Here is a 15,347-nt window from a genome sequence, read left to right as displayed (position 1 = left end):
TACCAACCCCCATTGTCACAGCATGTAGGCCTGATCTCTGATTGGAGGTTAACCTTACAGTAATACTATTGCTCAACAACACCGTTTTTGAATCCAAACAACTCAGATGCTTATGTAAAAAGGGTCTTAGATTCATAGTCCTTTCTCTTATGTTCCTGACTTGCTGTGGTGAGATACCTACAGTACACTCTTTCTCTCCCAGGAGCTATGGGCCATGGCTCAAGCCATGGATTCTTTGTCTCTCTCGCTCTCTGACCGCGCTTAGAATAATGCTGTGTAATGCTTGTTCATGCTTTTTAACTGAAGCTTTTGCCTTCATTTGATAAAATCCTGAAGTAATAATTGTATTTAGAATTCCATTCTCAGAGATTTCTTCAGTGCCTATTACGGTGACCTTGCACATTGCTAAATAATCTTTGTGGAGTCCAATAACTCATTAAAATGGACTAACTGCATCGTCTTATCACGAGTCTCATGTGAGGTACAGTATATATATATATATATATATAAATAATATACTGTATATACACAGCAAAGACTTGGAAGAAATCATTTAGTCCAGATACAGATATGGTTCTAACCTGAATCCCAAAAGACAAGTCTCATTTTCAGAGGTTACTCTTCAATCTAACCATGTTATGTGCGATACTGTCTCTTTGTGATGATCTAGGAAAAAGAGATGACGCTCGGCCGCGCAATCATGGAAAGTGCCGGAATCAGCGCAGGTCCCTTTCTAAAAAAAGAACATCCTACAAACCTTTACCTAACAGAGCAGGTAGGAAACCTTAAGACGGGATAGAGTCCCATAGCGTGCTTTGCCATCTCTGCCTACCAGTATCCTTCAGTCTCTTTCTCCGTGTCTCTTGTTCAACAGCATTTTTGTCCCTCTCTGCCTTTCCGTATCCTTCGGTCTCCTCCATCTCCTCTATCTCTACATGCCCCCTCTCCCCAACTCACTCCGTCTCTTTCCACCTTCCCCTTTCTTTCAATCTCTCTCTCTCTCAACTTTGCCTTCACCATTCTCTACGATTTTTTCCCCCCACCCTTCTCTTCTCCATACCTCTCTGCCCTTCAGTCTCTCCCTTCTCTCGCCATTTACATCTAACTCTCCTCCAGTCTCTCCAGCGCTCCTTTTCCCCGCGTCTTCACTCTCCCCGTCTGTGACTCCGCGTTCCCCCTCTCTTCCAATATTCATCTGCGGTCTCCATTAAGGCAGGCAGGCCAACTTTGAGGGTGTGTGGAAATGAACATTTAATACACCATGAATAATTAAACCACAGGGAACTACTGTGACTGACAGACAGACACCGCCTGGGGGGATGGGGGGTAGTGTGTGTGTGTGTGCAAAAAAAGAACAAATCTCAATTTAGTCTACCCATACACTTCCAGTCATTGCGCTAACGCTAGTTAGCATTGGCTCGCAAAACTACCTCCAACTTCCTTCACACTGGACACAGACACATAAAAATGGTATCCACCAGCTCATCGGACTCTGGGGAAGTAGATAAAGGGCATTGCCAAAATCCCGAAGTATCCCTTTAATGAATACGTTTCAAGTACAACAGTCAGAGAGTCCTCCTTGGATTGGCAAGGGTGCTAAAAGAGGTGGGTGTAGCTTGGGGGAGGGGGGGATAAATGTCGAGGATTCAGTACTTCTCACTGAGGACAAGAAAATTAAATAACGCCTTAAAATCTTTCACAAACTTCAAACTTCCTTTACGAAGTCGGGGTCAAGCATCCGCTGCAGTTACGTTGAACGCATCCAGAATGTTTCTCCTTGACTACAGTTGAGTAAACATTTGTCGCATGCGTATTTGTGCAACTTTGGCCTGCTTTACGGAGCCTTGCTTCCTCTACCTTCTAGTCGCGCCATTGAAGCCACTTTGCCAGGCACCGCAGAACTTCTACTTCCAAGCAAGAAGCACAAGCTAACACTTAAGGGAGTCTTCGGAGCCACTAGCCTGTATCGTGTCAAAAGTACAAGAAAAGAAGAGATAAGCACCGGGGCGTTACGGCTAAAAATAGACGAGGGAACTGTACCATTCTCTGAGGAGAGTTGTTCCGTTCATCCTTCAGGGAGCGGATCCAAATCCCACTTCTCTTCTTTTTTTTTTTTCTCATTTTCTTCTCCGCTCCCGTTTCTCGGGAACGTTAACAAAACGAGTGTGTGGGAACGTTATTGAGGAGCCGTGTGACAGTGAAGAGGCTGTGAATTGCATTATGCTGCATAGCATTGCATGTTCACGTTGCGCAATTGTTGTCAGCGGTCCGTGCTCTTGAGGTTCACTGATCCGCTTGTTAAAGATTCATAGAATTGGAATGGAAGAGAGATGGGAGGAAAGAGAAGGTGGGAGGAAAGAGAGGTTGGGGGGGGGGGGGGGGGGTGAGACAAGCACCTGATATTTTGCGATTGCGTTTGAAGGGGGGTGGAAATCGGATTATGAATTGGAAACACAAGTCTCCGTTCATACATTTATAGAGGGAAGGGTCCGGAATGTTCTCAGAAGCTAGTGTTAGCGGCGAGTCATGTGGTTGTCGACCGCAGTGCTGAGCGGAGGGTTATACAAGGAGGAGCCGGCTCGGTCACGGTTGAGTTACGGTCCATCTGGCTCGGGATGCCGCGGTTACTTCACCCACCATCGCCTCCGTTTCCTCTCTCCCTCTCTCTCTCCTCTCCTCTCTCTCCTCTCTCTCCTCTCTCTCTCTCTCTTAATCCTGCGAGAACATTTGGAAAATAAATTGCGTCACTCTGAAAATGTAATCTAGGGCTTGTTATTGCCAGTTTCTCTTTTCTTCCCTCTGTTTCTGTCCTCCCTCGTTTAGCTCGCTCTCTCTCTCGCTCTCTCTCTCCCTACCTTACATCTGGTCTCAATCTGACCCGTTTCTGGTTTCCCTCTATCGCATGGAGCGTTGGAGGAGCTGAATTGTGAATGTGTGTGCGTGTGTGAGAGTGGGTGTGAGAGTGTGTGTGCGCGTGTAGGGAGAGATCCCCGAGAGAGGTTGTGGAATGGGTGGAGGAGAGGCGATGTTCTCTCTCTCTTCATCTCTTCTCTCCCCTCCTCTCGACAAGGTTTATATTTTATTAAACATGGCCAGCGCCTGTCTCCTCCTCTCAGTGAAAGGCAGCGAAATGTGGGGGAGAAAGACCTGGAAAACGGGGGTGGGAGAAAAGGGAAGAGGAGAACGGGAGAGACGGGTTGGAACGGAGAGAGAAAGAGAGCGAGGGAGAAAGTACGGGCAATTCGAAAGGGGAGGAGAGGAGGAAGACGAAGGAGGGCGCAGAAAGGGAAGACAAATCTCAGAGGTAAGAAGAAGGGATGGAGAGGAGGGGACGGCAGGGGCAATGCTACGCTCACTGCTGGTGCCGTTTTTTTTGCTCCATGGTCTAATTAGCCGGCAGGAGATAAGTTCTATCTGGAAATCACTGTTTTACTATGGCTGAAACAAAAGCAGCTCTAATGATCATAAATGAGAGAGCGGTGACAGCAGCACCGAGGCGGTGTCCCCAAAACGGCAACATACTGTATTCCCGTTACAGTGCCCCACTTTTGACAAGGGGTCCACGGGGTTCAAAACTGGCGCACTACATAGGGCACGAGGGTGGCATTTGGAATGCAACCTGAGACGGTCCACTCTGGCTTGAGAGAATGGGACTGATAGAGAGAGAGGGATGGGTGGGTGGGTTGGAATGGGGTGGGGGGGGGGGGAGTGTATGGTGGGAAGAATAAGAGAGATGAACAGGGATGTGGAATAAGAGAAATGAGTGGGAAGAGGAATAAGTGGAGAAAATAATGAGATGAGAATTGGAGGGAAAGTGTAGAAGGAGAGAAACAGGAGGGGGGCAGATGACAGTTGAGAAAGTCAAATGGGGATGGGGAGGGGAGGGTGAATACACCCTCTGGGGGGATGGACGGGGGTATAGAGAGGGGATATATTACCCCCCCCCCCGGCTCTCCGGCCTCGGTTGTGCCTTGCTCAGATAACACCCAGGCGAGCTACATTTGACAAGATCACCATAGGCCTGGTGAGGCGGGACTCGATGGAGGTCTGGATGTACAGAATATCGACTGCCCTATAATAACCCTTCCTTTACATTTGGTTGGGCAACTGCACAGGATCAAACCCTTGCCCCAACGGGATAGTATGGAGAATGTCCTAGTCTACGTCCCCAATGGCACCCTAGTCCCCATTTAGCGCACAACTATTAACCAGGGCCCGTAGCGCACCATATAGGAATGGGGGTGTCATTTGGGATGCAGCCCTGGTATATGGTTCTCCCTTTTCCACGCTGGTAAGGGAGGGTGCGGTACAATACGTCACCACGTAAGAGAGGGACCAGCCGAAGAGAACGGAGGAGAGGAGGAGGGCTGACCCCCATTCAACTGGGGCTGACACCCATTCAACTAGGGCTGACCCCAATTAGTCGACTGGTCGATTATTTTGTCGATAGGGGAAATAAAGAAGCTTGGTTCGACCAACAGCCTTCTTTTTTTTTTTTGAGCAGTAGCAAATATAGAAATAGAATTATACAGCACAGGAGACACCTGTCTCGGGGAAATAATCGATTTCGGAGGCCGCGGGGAAGGCACAGTCCAAGAAGAAGGGGAGGGTGGCTGAGATGCCCAACGCAAGTCTCTCTCCAATGTGCGCTCTCCGGGCCAATTTGTGCACATTCATTGGTTTCATAACTTCATCGCGTGAATTGTTTGTGTTTGATTGTTAGTGTCTATTAATTCCCCATTACATATATCTCCAGTAGTAGCCAACATGTACCTCTAATTCCTATCATTTCTAATCCACATTTTTTTTTTATCATGGTCATTTCTGTTAATGCATTTCAATATATTATTATTCCAGTCGTTTACCGTTCTCATTGTCGGAGTGGACACATTTGTTTGCAGAGCGCACAACCTATGCTACACTTGTGAGAAACAAGTTTCGGGTTTATTTCATTCCATTTATGAGTTTTGTCAATTTAGTCCTCGTCTTTTGTTCGGAGCGCTACTGTCAATGTCGAGTACAAATGAGCACCTGGTCTGTGAGCAAATGTAGGTATATAAATGTTCCCATTTGGGCATCAGATAGTATTTCTGAGTCCACGTCACTGGCAAAATAGCCTCACACACGCATACACACACACATGCACGCGCACACGCACACCTCCTTAACATACAAACCAAACACATTCAAAACAGACACTAATGACCTATGGAGCTTCTCAATGGAATGTTTTCTTCACCTCAAAACAAGCAAGCAAGCGTGGTCTGTTTTCACATCATTGAGAATGACAATATTTCCTCAATGTATTTGAGAAATCTTTCCAGCTCTCTCCCTTTCGATAACCACTCAGTGTGAAAAGGGACAAATGCCATGCTCTGATCCATTGGAAACGTCATAAAATAGGGCCTACCTGATTACTTCTTATCCTTTGGGCAAATAGCCTACAGCTGTGTCTGTCCTGAGCTCACTGGCACAGAATATTTTAGAAAATGTTGCAAGTTTGCAAGCACGATCTTCAGGCTGGACCCAAGTTAATAGCTGATACAATGATGCAAGTTTGTTGCAGACGGGCCCCATGCAAAGCCAATGTGATTTATAGGATTTTTGTATTTGATTTATTTATTTGCAATGTTTATTTGTTGGCTTTATGCAGGCTTTCTTAATTATTATTACATAGTTGGAAATGGCAATAGAAGTTACTGTTAGATTTGTATCATTTTCATTTAGATGTGGATATAATTTTGATTAACCACATGAATGATTTTGAGATACGAAGACATTATTAGAAATTAAATGACTGTTCCACAAAAATGAGCAGATGCAAATCATAACCAGCACGCAGGTCGGTAGACATTTTAAGACAAATTCGCACTCCCCACGAGAAAGGTTGCCGACCCCTGGTGCAGCCGACCCCTGGTGCAGCCGACCCCTGGTGCAGCCGACCCCTGGTGTATCCCTATTACCAGCAACTTCAGCTGAGTAACGGGAGAATGTGCGAAGGCCAGCCTGAGAGGCAGGAGGATAAGTCGGGTCAGGTTAAGGTTCTTCTCCTCTGGTTATCTTGATCTCTGGCTCCCTCAAGTCACGCCGGTCTTATTTAATCAAACAGCATCAGACAAGCATATAGTTCATGTCATTAAAACACATAGGGTAATGTTTAAAAATTGATTGGTCCAAAGAACAGACCAATATTTTTTATTTTTTTTAAATTGTATTATAATTTTTTTGTCGGGGACAGCCCTACATTTACCCCTCTGTCCATCCGTGCGTATCAGACCAGAGGGAGAGAAACAGGGTGGTGAATTTATGAGGAGGACTAAAATATTCATCCCGGCAGCGACACATTCCAGGGCGCGGAAAAAAAATATGTCGGTTACTTGAATGTATAGAGCAGACAGAGAGAGAAAGAGTGACGGAGAGGGGGAGAGGGAGAAAAGTGAGGGAGGGAGAAATGGAAGGGGAGAGAAGAAACGTACTATAGTAACTCACAAAGTGAAGGGTTTCTCTCTCTCTCTCTTTTTTCAAAGTTATTTCTTCCTCTTTGTAATTTTCTGCCTGGTCGCATCTGACGCGCTGCTTTGTTTGTCGCCCTGTCGGTGGCACGTTGATTTATGCATATTTGATTTGTAAATGTCACTCATTACATTCCCCCCCCGCGACCCCCTCAAATGTCTCGCATCTCATTCGCATAAACAAATACAGCAGCATTTTGTTAGTCAGTCGGCTTCTTTCAACCAATAACAACCAACAAGGGCCTCCCTTTGATAAAGGTCTTGGTCTGTATTCAGAAAGCGTCTCAGGGTACAAGTGCTGATCTAGGATCAGGGCCCCCCCCCCTCCCCCTCTCCATTTAAGCGGGTTCCTTATGATCTAAAAAAGGCAAAACTGTTCCCAGATCAGCACAGCTAATTTTGGGTTTCATTCTTAAAATGGGCGACACACGCAGGTTGACCTTGATTGTCACGGGTATTGTCCTGGAGGCAGAACGGAGCAATTTCCCCTTAGATAGGCCAGCTGCAAAGTCAAAATTGGCCAAATTGTAAGAATCCATGGGGGGGGGGGGGGGGGGGGATGATAACTTAAGGTTAGGTTTAGTGTGACGACAGCCCTCCCACTCTGTCTGCCAAATTCTTTTTCTGCTCTGGTTTTCCTTAATAGGATGTCGGTGGGCGGAGCTGTGAGGGTCGTCAGCGAAATGGGACACACCTGGGCCCGGGTGCATCCCGGGGATAAACGCACCTTTCCCCCCATACATCAAGGAGACTCACTCCATGCAGACACACCGTTGTTTTTTTGTTGTGGCATTCTGGGGCTTCTTTGTGTTTGTTTGTTTTGGCACCTCTCAACACCCCTCATTATCACCGTCTAGGTACGCATCCACTCACACTACTGACTACACACACCACTGTTACTTGGATATAGTTCACTCTATTTAATAAGTATGTTTCTTCTATTTCTTTATATCTCTGCGTTGTCTCCCTCGGTTACGGGCTACGAGATGGTTCGTAACATTAGGCATTAGGGTTAGCAGTGTGGTTAAGGTTAGGGTTCAGTTAAGATTTTATGACTTTGTGGCTGTGCTAGCTAGTGATCACACTGCAGAGCTGCCTCCAGAAATAGATTGATGACGGAAAACACTAACCTGCAGGCCATACACACTGAATATAGTACACTCTCTCTCTCACACAACCACACACGCTCTGGTACTGTGCCCAGAGCACTTGCCGACCCTTGACAGATGGGGAGGGAGACATAAGGTGTATAGGAGGAAAGAACACTAAAGGAGAGAGAGACAGACACAGAGAGCGCGAGACAGAGAAAGACCAAAAGAGAGAGAGAGAGACAGACAGAATGAAAGGGACAGAGAGAGAGAGACAGACAGAGAGAGAGACAGACAGAGAGAGAGAGACAGACAGAACGAAAGGGCCAGACAGACAGACAGACAGACAGACAGACAGACAGACAGACAGACACAGACAGACAGACAGACAGACAGACAGACAGACAGAAACACAGACAGACAGACAGACAGACAGACAGAAACACAGACAGACAGAGAGGCAGACAGACAGAGAGGCAGACCGAGACAGGCAGACAGACAGACAGACAGACACAGACAGGCAGACACAGACAGAGACACAGACAGACACAGACAGGCAGACAAACAGACAGCCAGACAGACAGACAGACACAGAGACACAGAGACACAGACAAACAGACAGCCAGACAGAGACACAGACAGAGACAGAGACACAGACAGAGACACAGGCAGACAGAGACACAGGCAGACAGAGACACAGGCAGACAGAGACACAGGCAGACAGAGACACAGGCAGACAGAGACACAGGCAGACAGAGACACAGACAGACAGAGACACAGACAGACAGAGACAGACAGACGCCCTGGCAGGCAAGGTCACCCAATCCACTTCGCGGCCAACACCTCTCACACACACACACACACACACACACACACACACACACACACACACTCCATAACATACAAACCAAACACATTCAAACAATATAAACAAATACACACCAATAAACATTTCAAAAGCTCCTATCCCCTCTCCACAGACCTCTCCCTTCCTCCCTTCTTCGCCATCCCCACAGGCCTTTCCTGTTTATCAGCCCTTTCCCCCTCAGTTCCTCTCCACCACAAACATAACACGCTAGCACAGCCAGGCACACCCCGTGTCTTACAGATGGGAGCGTTAATCCGCCTGATTTACTCTCCGAGGCGTAAAGGCAAGTCCACGTTGCCGCTTAGCCAGAGAGCCGGAGCCAGGGCAGGCACTTCCACGCTAACGCCACAGCTCTGAAATGACAGCGCTGCGCTTGGAGAGGAGAGATAAGGCGTGATGCTAACATGCTAACCACAGGCTGCGCTGCTAAACGTTTTACCCCGCTCCGCTTGGAGGAAAGAGGTGAGATGTGACGGGGAACGCCGCCACGCCGACGCTAAGAGCGCTAACGCTCAACGGCTGCGGTTGGAGGAGAGATTAAAACCCGAGGGGTGTGTGTAATTGGATTTGAGGTTAACTAATTAGCGTTGTCGGTAAATAAGGCCGACCTTGTGTGTGTGTGTGTGTGTGTGTGTGTGTGTGTGTGTGTGTGTGTGTGTGTGTGTGTGTGTGTGTGTGTGTGTGTGTGTTTCAGACTGAATCAGATGGATTATGCTTAAGAGTAAAGCATGACTGTCAGTCACTTGAGAGGACAGTGGATTGGCATTCAGAAAACATTCACGATAAGACTGCGTACAAGAGATGTGTTTAGAGAGAGGGTGGGTGTCTGTCTGTGTGTGTGTTTAGAGAGAGAGAGGGTGTGTGTGTGTGTGTGTTTAGAGAGAGAGGGTGTGTGTGCGTGTGTTTTAGAGAGAGAGAGAGAGAGGGTGTGTGTGTGTGTGTGTGTGTGTGTGTTATGGCCGTATAGTGTAAGCAGGACTACGAAAAAGGAGCACGCAGTGCAAGAGTGTGTCTGTCGATATGCCCCGGGGGTGTTTTTAGTACGCGCGCGTCTACACACCAGTCGACAAACAGCGACGGTCCCCACTTGCTATTCCACTGTACGAGCGGCTGAGAAGACGGGGAGACGCGCGATTGATATTAGCTTTTATGCTAATGAAGCATTTGGATATTGTAGAACAAGGCCACATTTCCATATTCCTTCCTTCAGCCCGCCGACGGAAAGGAAACCCGAAACACCGCCTGGCGTTCTGTATACAAGCGGTGTTGCCACAGTGCCAACAGCACCCAGTGAGGCAATAAACAAAAGGAGACACAAAAGGAGCGCAACAGCAAGGATGAGAATGCACAAGCGTGTGTGTGTGTGTGCGCTTCGTATGAGCATGTGCTTGTGTACCAAGACATCCGCTCAGCAAGTCTTCACATCCGCTCAGCAAGTCTTCAGTTGTGGGTTTCGGAGTCAGGGGTGTGTGTGTGTGTGTGTGTCGGGGGGGGGGACACTCACCTCGGACATGTTGACGAGGCCTTCCTGGAAGGAGCAGTCGTTGGCATTCTGGGTGCACATGTGACGGTACTTACACCAGTGGCAAGGGAACGAGCCGTTGACACACGACAGGCACCTGGAGGTGAGGATGGGGGAGACAGATCGCGTTTAGGAAACACAACACAGGCTGGGCACACTCAGCGTGAGAAACTATGTAAGAAAAGAATCAACCTCTCTCTCTCTCACTCGGTTGACTCTGAACCTCTCTCCAGTCATTCTAAATGAGCTCTGGCTTTACTCTCGTCCTGTTTCTCTTTCTCTCACTGTCCATCCTTGTCTGTTCACTGTTCTCCCCTCCCTCTGTCCGCATTCTGTCTTTCCCCCTTTCACAATCTCCTCCCTGTCTCCGCTCTCTCCCCATCAACTTACCCTCTCTCTCTCTCTCTCTCTCCCCATCAACTTACCCTCTCTCTCTCTCTCTCTCCCCCATCAACTTACCCTCTCTCTCTCCCCATCAACTTACCCTCTCTCTCTCTCCCCATCAACTTACCCTCTCTCTCCTCTCTCTCCCCATCAACTTACCCTCTCTCCCTCTCTCCCCATCAACTTACCCTCTCTCCCTCTCTCCCCATCAACTTACCCTCTCTCCCCATCAACTTACCCTCTCTCCCCATCAACTTACCCTCTCTCTCTCGCTCTCCCCATCAACTTACCTTCTCTCTCTCCCTCTCAACTTACCCCCCTGTTCCTCTCAACTTACCTTCTCTCTCTCTCCCTCTCAACTTACCCCCCCCTGTCCCTCTCAACTTACCCCCCCTGTCCCTCTCAACTTACCCCGCCCAACTTACCCCTCTCGCTCCTTCCCAATTTACCCTCTCCCTCCCAACTTACCCTCTCTCGTCCTCCCCAACTTACCCTCTCTCTCTCCCTCCCAACTTACCCCCTCTCTCCCTCCCTCCCTACTTACCCTCTCTCCCCTCCCTCCCTGCCTCTCAACTTACCCTCTCTCTCTCTCTCTCTCAACTTATCCTCTCTCTCTCTCTCTCAACTTACCCTCTCTCTCTCTCTCTCAACTTACCCTCTCAACTTACCCTCTCTCTCTCTCTATATATACTTACTCTCTTTCTCAACTTACCCTCTCTCTCTCTCAACTTACCCTCTCTCTCTTTCTCAACTTACCCTCTCTCTCTTTCTCAACTTACCCTCTCTCTCTTTCTCAACTTACCCCCGGCTCTCTTTCTCAACTTACCCCCGCTCTCTTTCTCAACTTACCCCCGCTCTCTTTCTCAACTTACCCCCATTCTCTTTTCTCAACTTACCCCCATTCTCTTTCTCAACTTACCCTCTCTCTTTCTCAACTTACCCTCTCTCTTTCTCAACTTACCCTCTCTCTTTCTCAACTTACCCTCTCTCTTTCTCAACTTACCCTCTCTCTTTCTCAACTTACCCTCTCTCTTTCTCAACTTACCCTCTCTCTTTCTCAACTTACCCTCTCTCTCTCTCTCTCTCTCTCTCTCTCTCTCTCTCTCTCAACTTACCCTCTCTCTCTCTCAACTTACCCTCTCTCTCTCTCAAACTTACCCTCTCTCTCAACTTACCCTCTCTCTCAACTTACCCTCTCTCTCAACTTACCCTCTCTCTCTCTCTCTCTCTCTCAACTGACCCTCTCTCTCTCAACTGACCCTCTCTCTCTCTCTCTCTCTCAACTGACCCTCTCTCTCTCTCTCTCTCTCTCAACTGACCCTCTCTCTCTCTCTCTCTCTCTCTCTCTCTCTCTCTCTCTCAACTGACCCTCTCTCTCTCTCTCAACTTACCCTCTCTCTCTCTTACCCTCTCTCAACTTACCCTCTCTCTCTCTCTCTCAACTTACCCTCTCTCTCAACTTACCCTCTCAACTTACCCTCTCTCTCTCTCTATATACTTACTCTCTTTCTCAACTTACCCTCTCTCTCTTTCTCAACTTACCCTCTCTCTCTTTCTCAACTTACCCTCTCTCTCTTTCTCAACTTACCCCCGGCTCTCTTTCTCAACTTACCCCGCTCTCTTTCTCAACTTACCCCCGCTCTCTTTCTCAACTTACCCCCATTCTCTTTCTCAACTTACCCGCTCTCTTTCTCAACTTACCCTCTCTCTTTCTCAACTTACCCTCTCTCTTTCTCAACTTACCCTCTCTCTTTCTCAACTTACCCTCTCTCTTTCTCAACTTACCCTCTCTCTTTCTCAACTTACCCTCTCTCTTTCTCAACTTACCCTCTCTCTTTCTCAACTTACCCTCTCTCTTTCTCAACTTACCCTCTCTCTTTCTCAACTTACCCTCTCTCTCTACTCACTCTCTCTCTCTCTCTCTCTCTCTCAACTTACCCTCTCTCTCTCTCTCAACCCTCTCTCTCTCTCTCTCTCAACTGACCCTCTCTCTCTCTCTCTCTCTCTCTCTCTCTACTGACCCTCTCTCTCTCAACTGACCCTCTCTCTCTCACTCTCTCTCTCTCTCACTCTCTCTCTCTCTCTCTCTCTCTCTCTCTCTCTCAACTTACCTCTCTCTCTCTCTCTCTCTCTAACTTACCCTCTCTCTCTCTCTCTCTCTCTCTCTACTCTCTCTCTCTCTCTCTCTCAACTTACCCTCTCTCTCTCTCTCTCTCTCTCTCTCTACTCTCTCTCTCTCTCTCTCTCTACTTACCTCTCTCTCTCTCTCTACTTACCCTCTCTCTCTCTCTCTACTTACCCTCTCTCTCTCTCTACTTACCCTCTCTCTCTCTCTCTCTACTTACCCTCTCTCTCTCTCTCTCTACTTACCCTCTCTCTCTCTCTCTACTTACCCTCTCTCTCTCTCTCTACTTACCCTCTCTCTCTCTCTCTACTTACCCTCTCTCTCTCTCTCTACTCTACTCTCTCTCTCTCTACTTACCCTCTCTCTCTACTCTCTCTCTCTCTCTCTCTACTCTCTCTCTCTCTCTCTCTCTCTCTCTCTACTTACCCTCTCTCTCTCTCTCTCTACTCTACTCTCTCTCTCTCTCTCTCTACTTACCCTCTCTCTCTCTCTACTTACCCTCTCTCTCTCTCTACTTACCCTCTCTCTCTCTCTACAGAGGTTAGCGAGTGATGAGCAGAGAGCCCAGAGAGAAGAGAGCAAAAGCAGGTGGATCTCCCTGAAAGAGCGGGAGAGACGCCAGGGATTGTACGAGAGATGGAAAATGAGGGAGAGATAGGGATAGAGCAAGAGAGGGAGGGGTGTAGCCAAGAGCTTGGTATAGAAGCCTCCTGGGACAGAGGTATAGAAGAGGGGGGGCTCTTCTGTCTGGTTTATATATCAAATCAAATTGTATTGGTCACGTGCACATGGTTAACAGATGATAATGCGAGTGTAGCAAAATGCTTGTGCTTCTAGTTTCGACAGTGCAGTAATATCAAACAAGTAATCTAACAATTCCCCAACAACTACCTAATACACACAAATCTAATGGAATAATAATATATACATATAAATATATGGATGAGCAATGACTGAGCGGCATAGGCAAGCTGCAATCGGTGGTATAAAATACAGTATATACATGTGATATGAGTAATATAAGATATGTAAACATTATTAAAGTGGCATTGTTTAAAGTGACTACATTTACATTTAAGTAATTTAGCAGACGCTCTTATCCAGAGTGACTTACAGTTGTGAATGCATACATTTCATACATTTAAAAAAATAATAACAATAATTAAAAAGAAAAAATTCATACTGGTCCACCGTGGGAAACGAACCCACAACCCTGGCGTTGCAAACGCCATGCTCTACCAACTGAGCCACACGGGACCACATGGACTAGTGATCCATTTATTAAAGTGGCCAGTGATTGGGGCTCCATGTAGGCAGCAACCTCTCCGAGTTCGTGATGGCTGTTTAGCAGTCTGATGGCCTTGAGATAGAAGCTGTTTCTCAATCTCTCGGTCCCAGCGTTGATGCACCTGTGCTGACCTCGCCTTCTGGATGGTAGCGGTGCGATGTGGGATATGTTGGTCCTCCATCGCTTTGCTACCAGAAACAGGGCATGAACTCCATTTCTCCAAAAGCTAATGATTTCAGCACAGAAAACTAAGACTGAACATGTTATTACCTCATGTTATTACCTCATGTCTATGTATTGACAAGGTCAGCCAGTTGTTGCCTGTCAACAAACTGCACTCATCAACTCAACTCATCGTCTTTAACAAATCATAGTTTCTTTAGGTTAATGTGTAAAAAAACACACACAAAATGCCTCCAAAGCGGATGAACGACCTAAAACCAGACTGAAATCCTCTCACCGTCTCCTCGTCTGACATGATCCGTGGGGACCTAACTCACAAATGTAGCTCAATCGATCCCCAAACACTCACAACACGCACAGAAGTGCGCTTCTCTGTGTAAAACGGAATGTCCCCGATTCCAGGGCCAGGCATGAGTAACAGGGCTTTAACTCAAAGCTCTTAAAGTCGCACACGATCTGAATCCATCAAACGTTACCCAGATTATTTTTGCCCCCCCCCCCCCTCGTAAGGATCAGAGGCCAAGGCTTTAATTCAATCCCAAAGCGCCTTTAATTGACCAATTTAGCGTTGTGCTGAGAGAGCCTGTCCATTTAAAATGAGCAATGGAAATCACAGGCCTCTTAATCTGACATCAGAGAAGCAAGGAGATTCATCATTGTATAAACAAATGGATGCTGGCTAGGTCAGGCTAGGCTAGAGTTTATATAAACAAATGGATGCTGGCTAGGTCAGGCTAGGCTAGAGTTTATATAAACAAATGGATGCTGGCTAGGTCAGGCTAGGCTAGAGTTTATATAAACAAATGGATGCTGGCTAGGTCAGGCTAGGCTAGAGTTTATATAAACAAATGGATGCTGGCTAGGTCAGGCTAGGCAAGAGTTTTGTTTACAACTACATTTCTGTATGGAAATTATAGGCCTCTAATTCCAGCATCAAACCAGGCGGCAGGTAGCCTAGTGGTTAGAGTGTTGGGCAAGTAACTGAAAGGTTGCAGTATCAAATCCCCGAGCTGACTAGGTAAAAATTTGTCGTTCTGCCCCTGAACAAGGCAGTTAAACCCACTGTTCCCTGGTAGGCCGTCATTGTAAGTAAGAATTTCTTCTTAATTGACTTGCCTAGTTAAATAAAAGTTAAATAAAAAAAAATGGAAGGAGGGTTGATTAGGCTAAGCTAAGCTAGGTTTGCACAAGGCTGAAATGTAAGCTTAGTTAAGGGCTAGTTTAGCCTAGCGGTTGGTTCGCTATGTTTCTAGCATTTGTTTAGCCTGGACAAAGAACACTTGGAATTACATTAGCATGCCATTTTAGCACAGTATGATTTTCCATAAAGTGGGAACCGGCGCGAGCCAAATCCCCAAACTGGTTAAATGTAGGCTA

General features: G+C 47.1%; 1 protein-coding gene across 3 annotated transcripts in view; it reads right to left on the bottom strand.

Moving 5' to 3' along the window:
- The window catches only part of LOC106565213 (plexin-A1), a 256,630-nt gene that overhangs the window by 98,658 nt on the left and 142,625 nt on the right, over positions 1–15,347 (bottom strand). For all 3 annotated transcript variants that reach the window (XM_014132076.3, XM_014132080.3, XM_014132077.3), the window contains exon 9: positions 9,973–10,087. In XM_014132076.3, coding sequence (XP_013987551.1) covers positions 9,973–10,087 — 115 coding nt within the window. The remainder of the gene's footprint in view (positions 1–9,972; positions 10,088–15,347) is intronic.

This window comes from Salmo salar, chromosome 12, assembly GCF_965601325.2.
Source record: "Salmo salar chromosome 12, fSalSal1, whole genome shotgun sequence".
NCBI lineage: Eukaryota > Metazoa > Chordata > Actinopteri > Salmoniformes > Salmonidae > Salmo > Salmo salar.
This window is presented reverse-complemented; position numbering and strand designations above follow the sequence as displayed.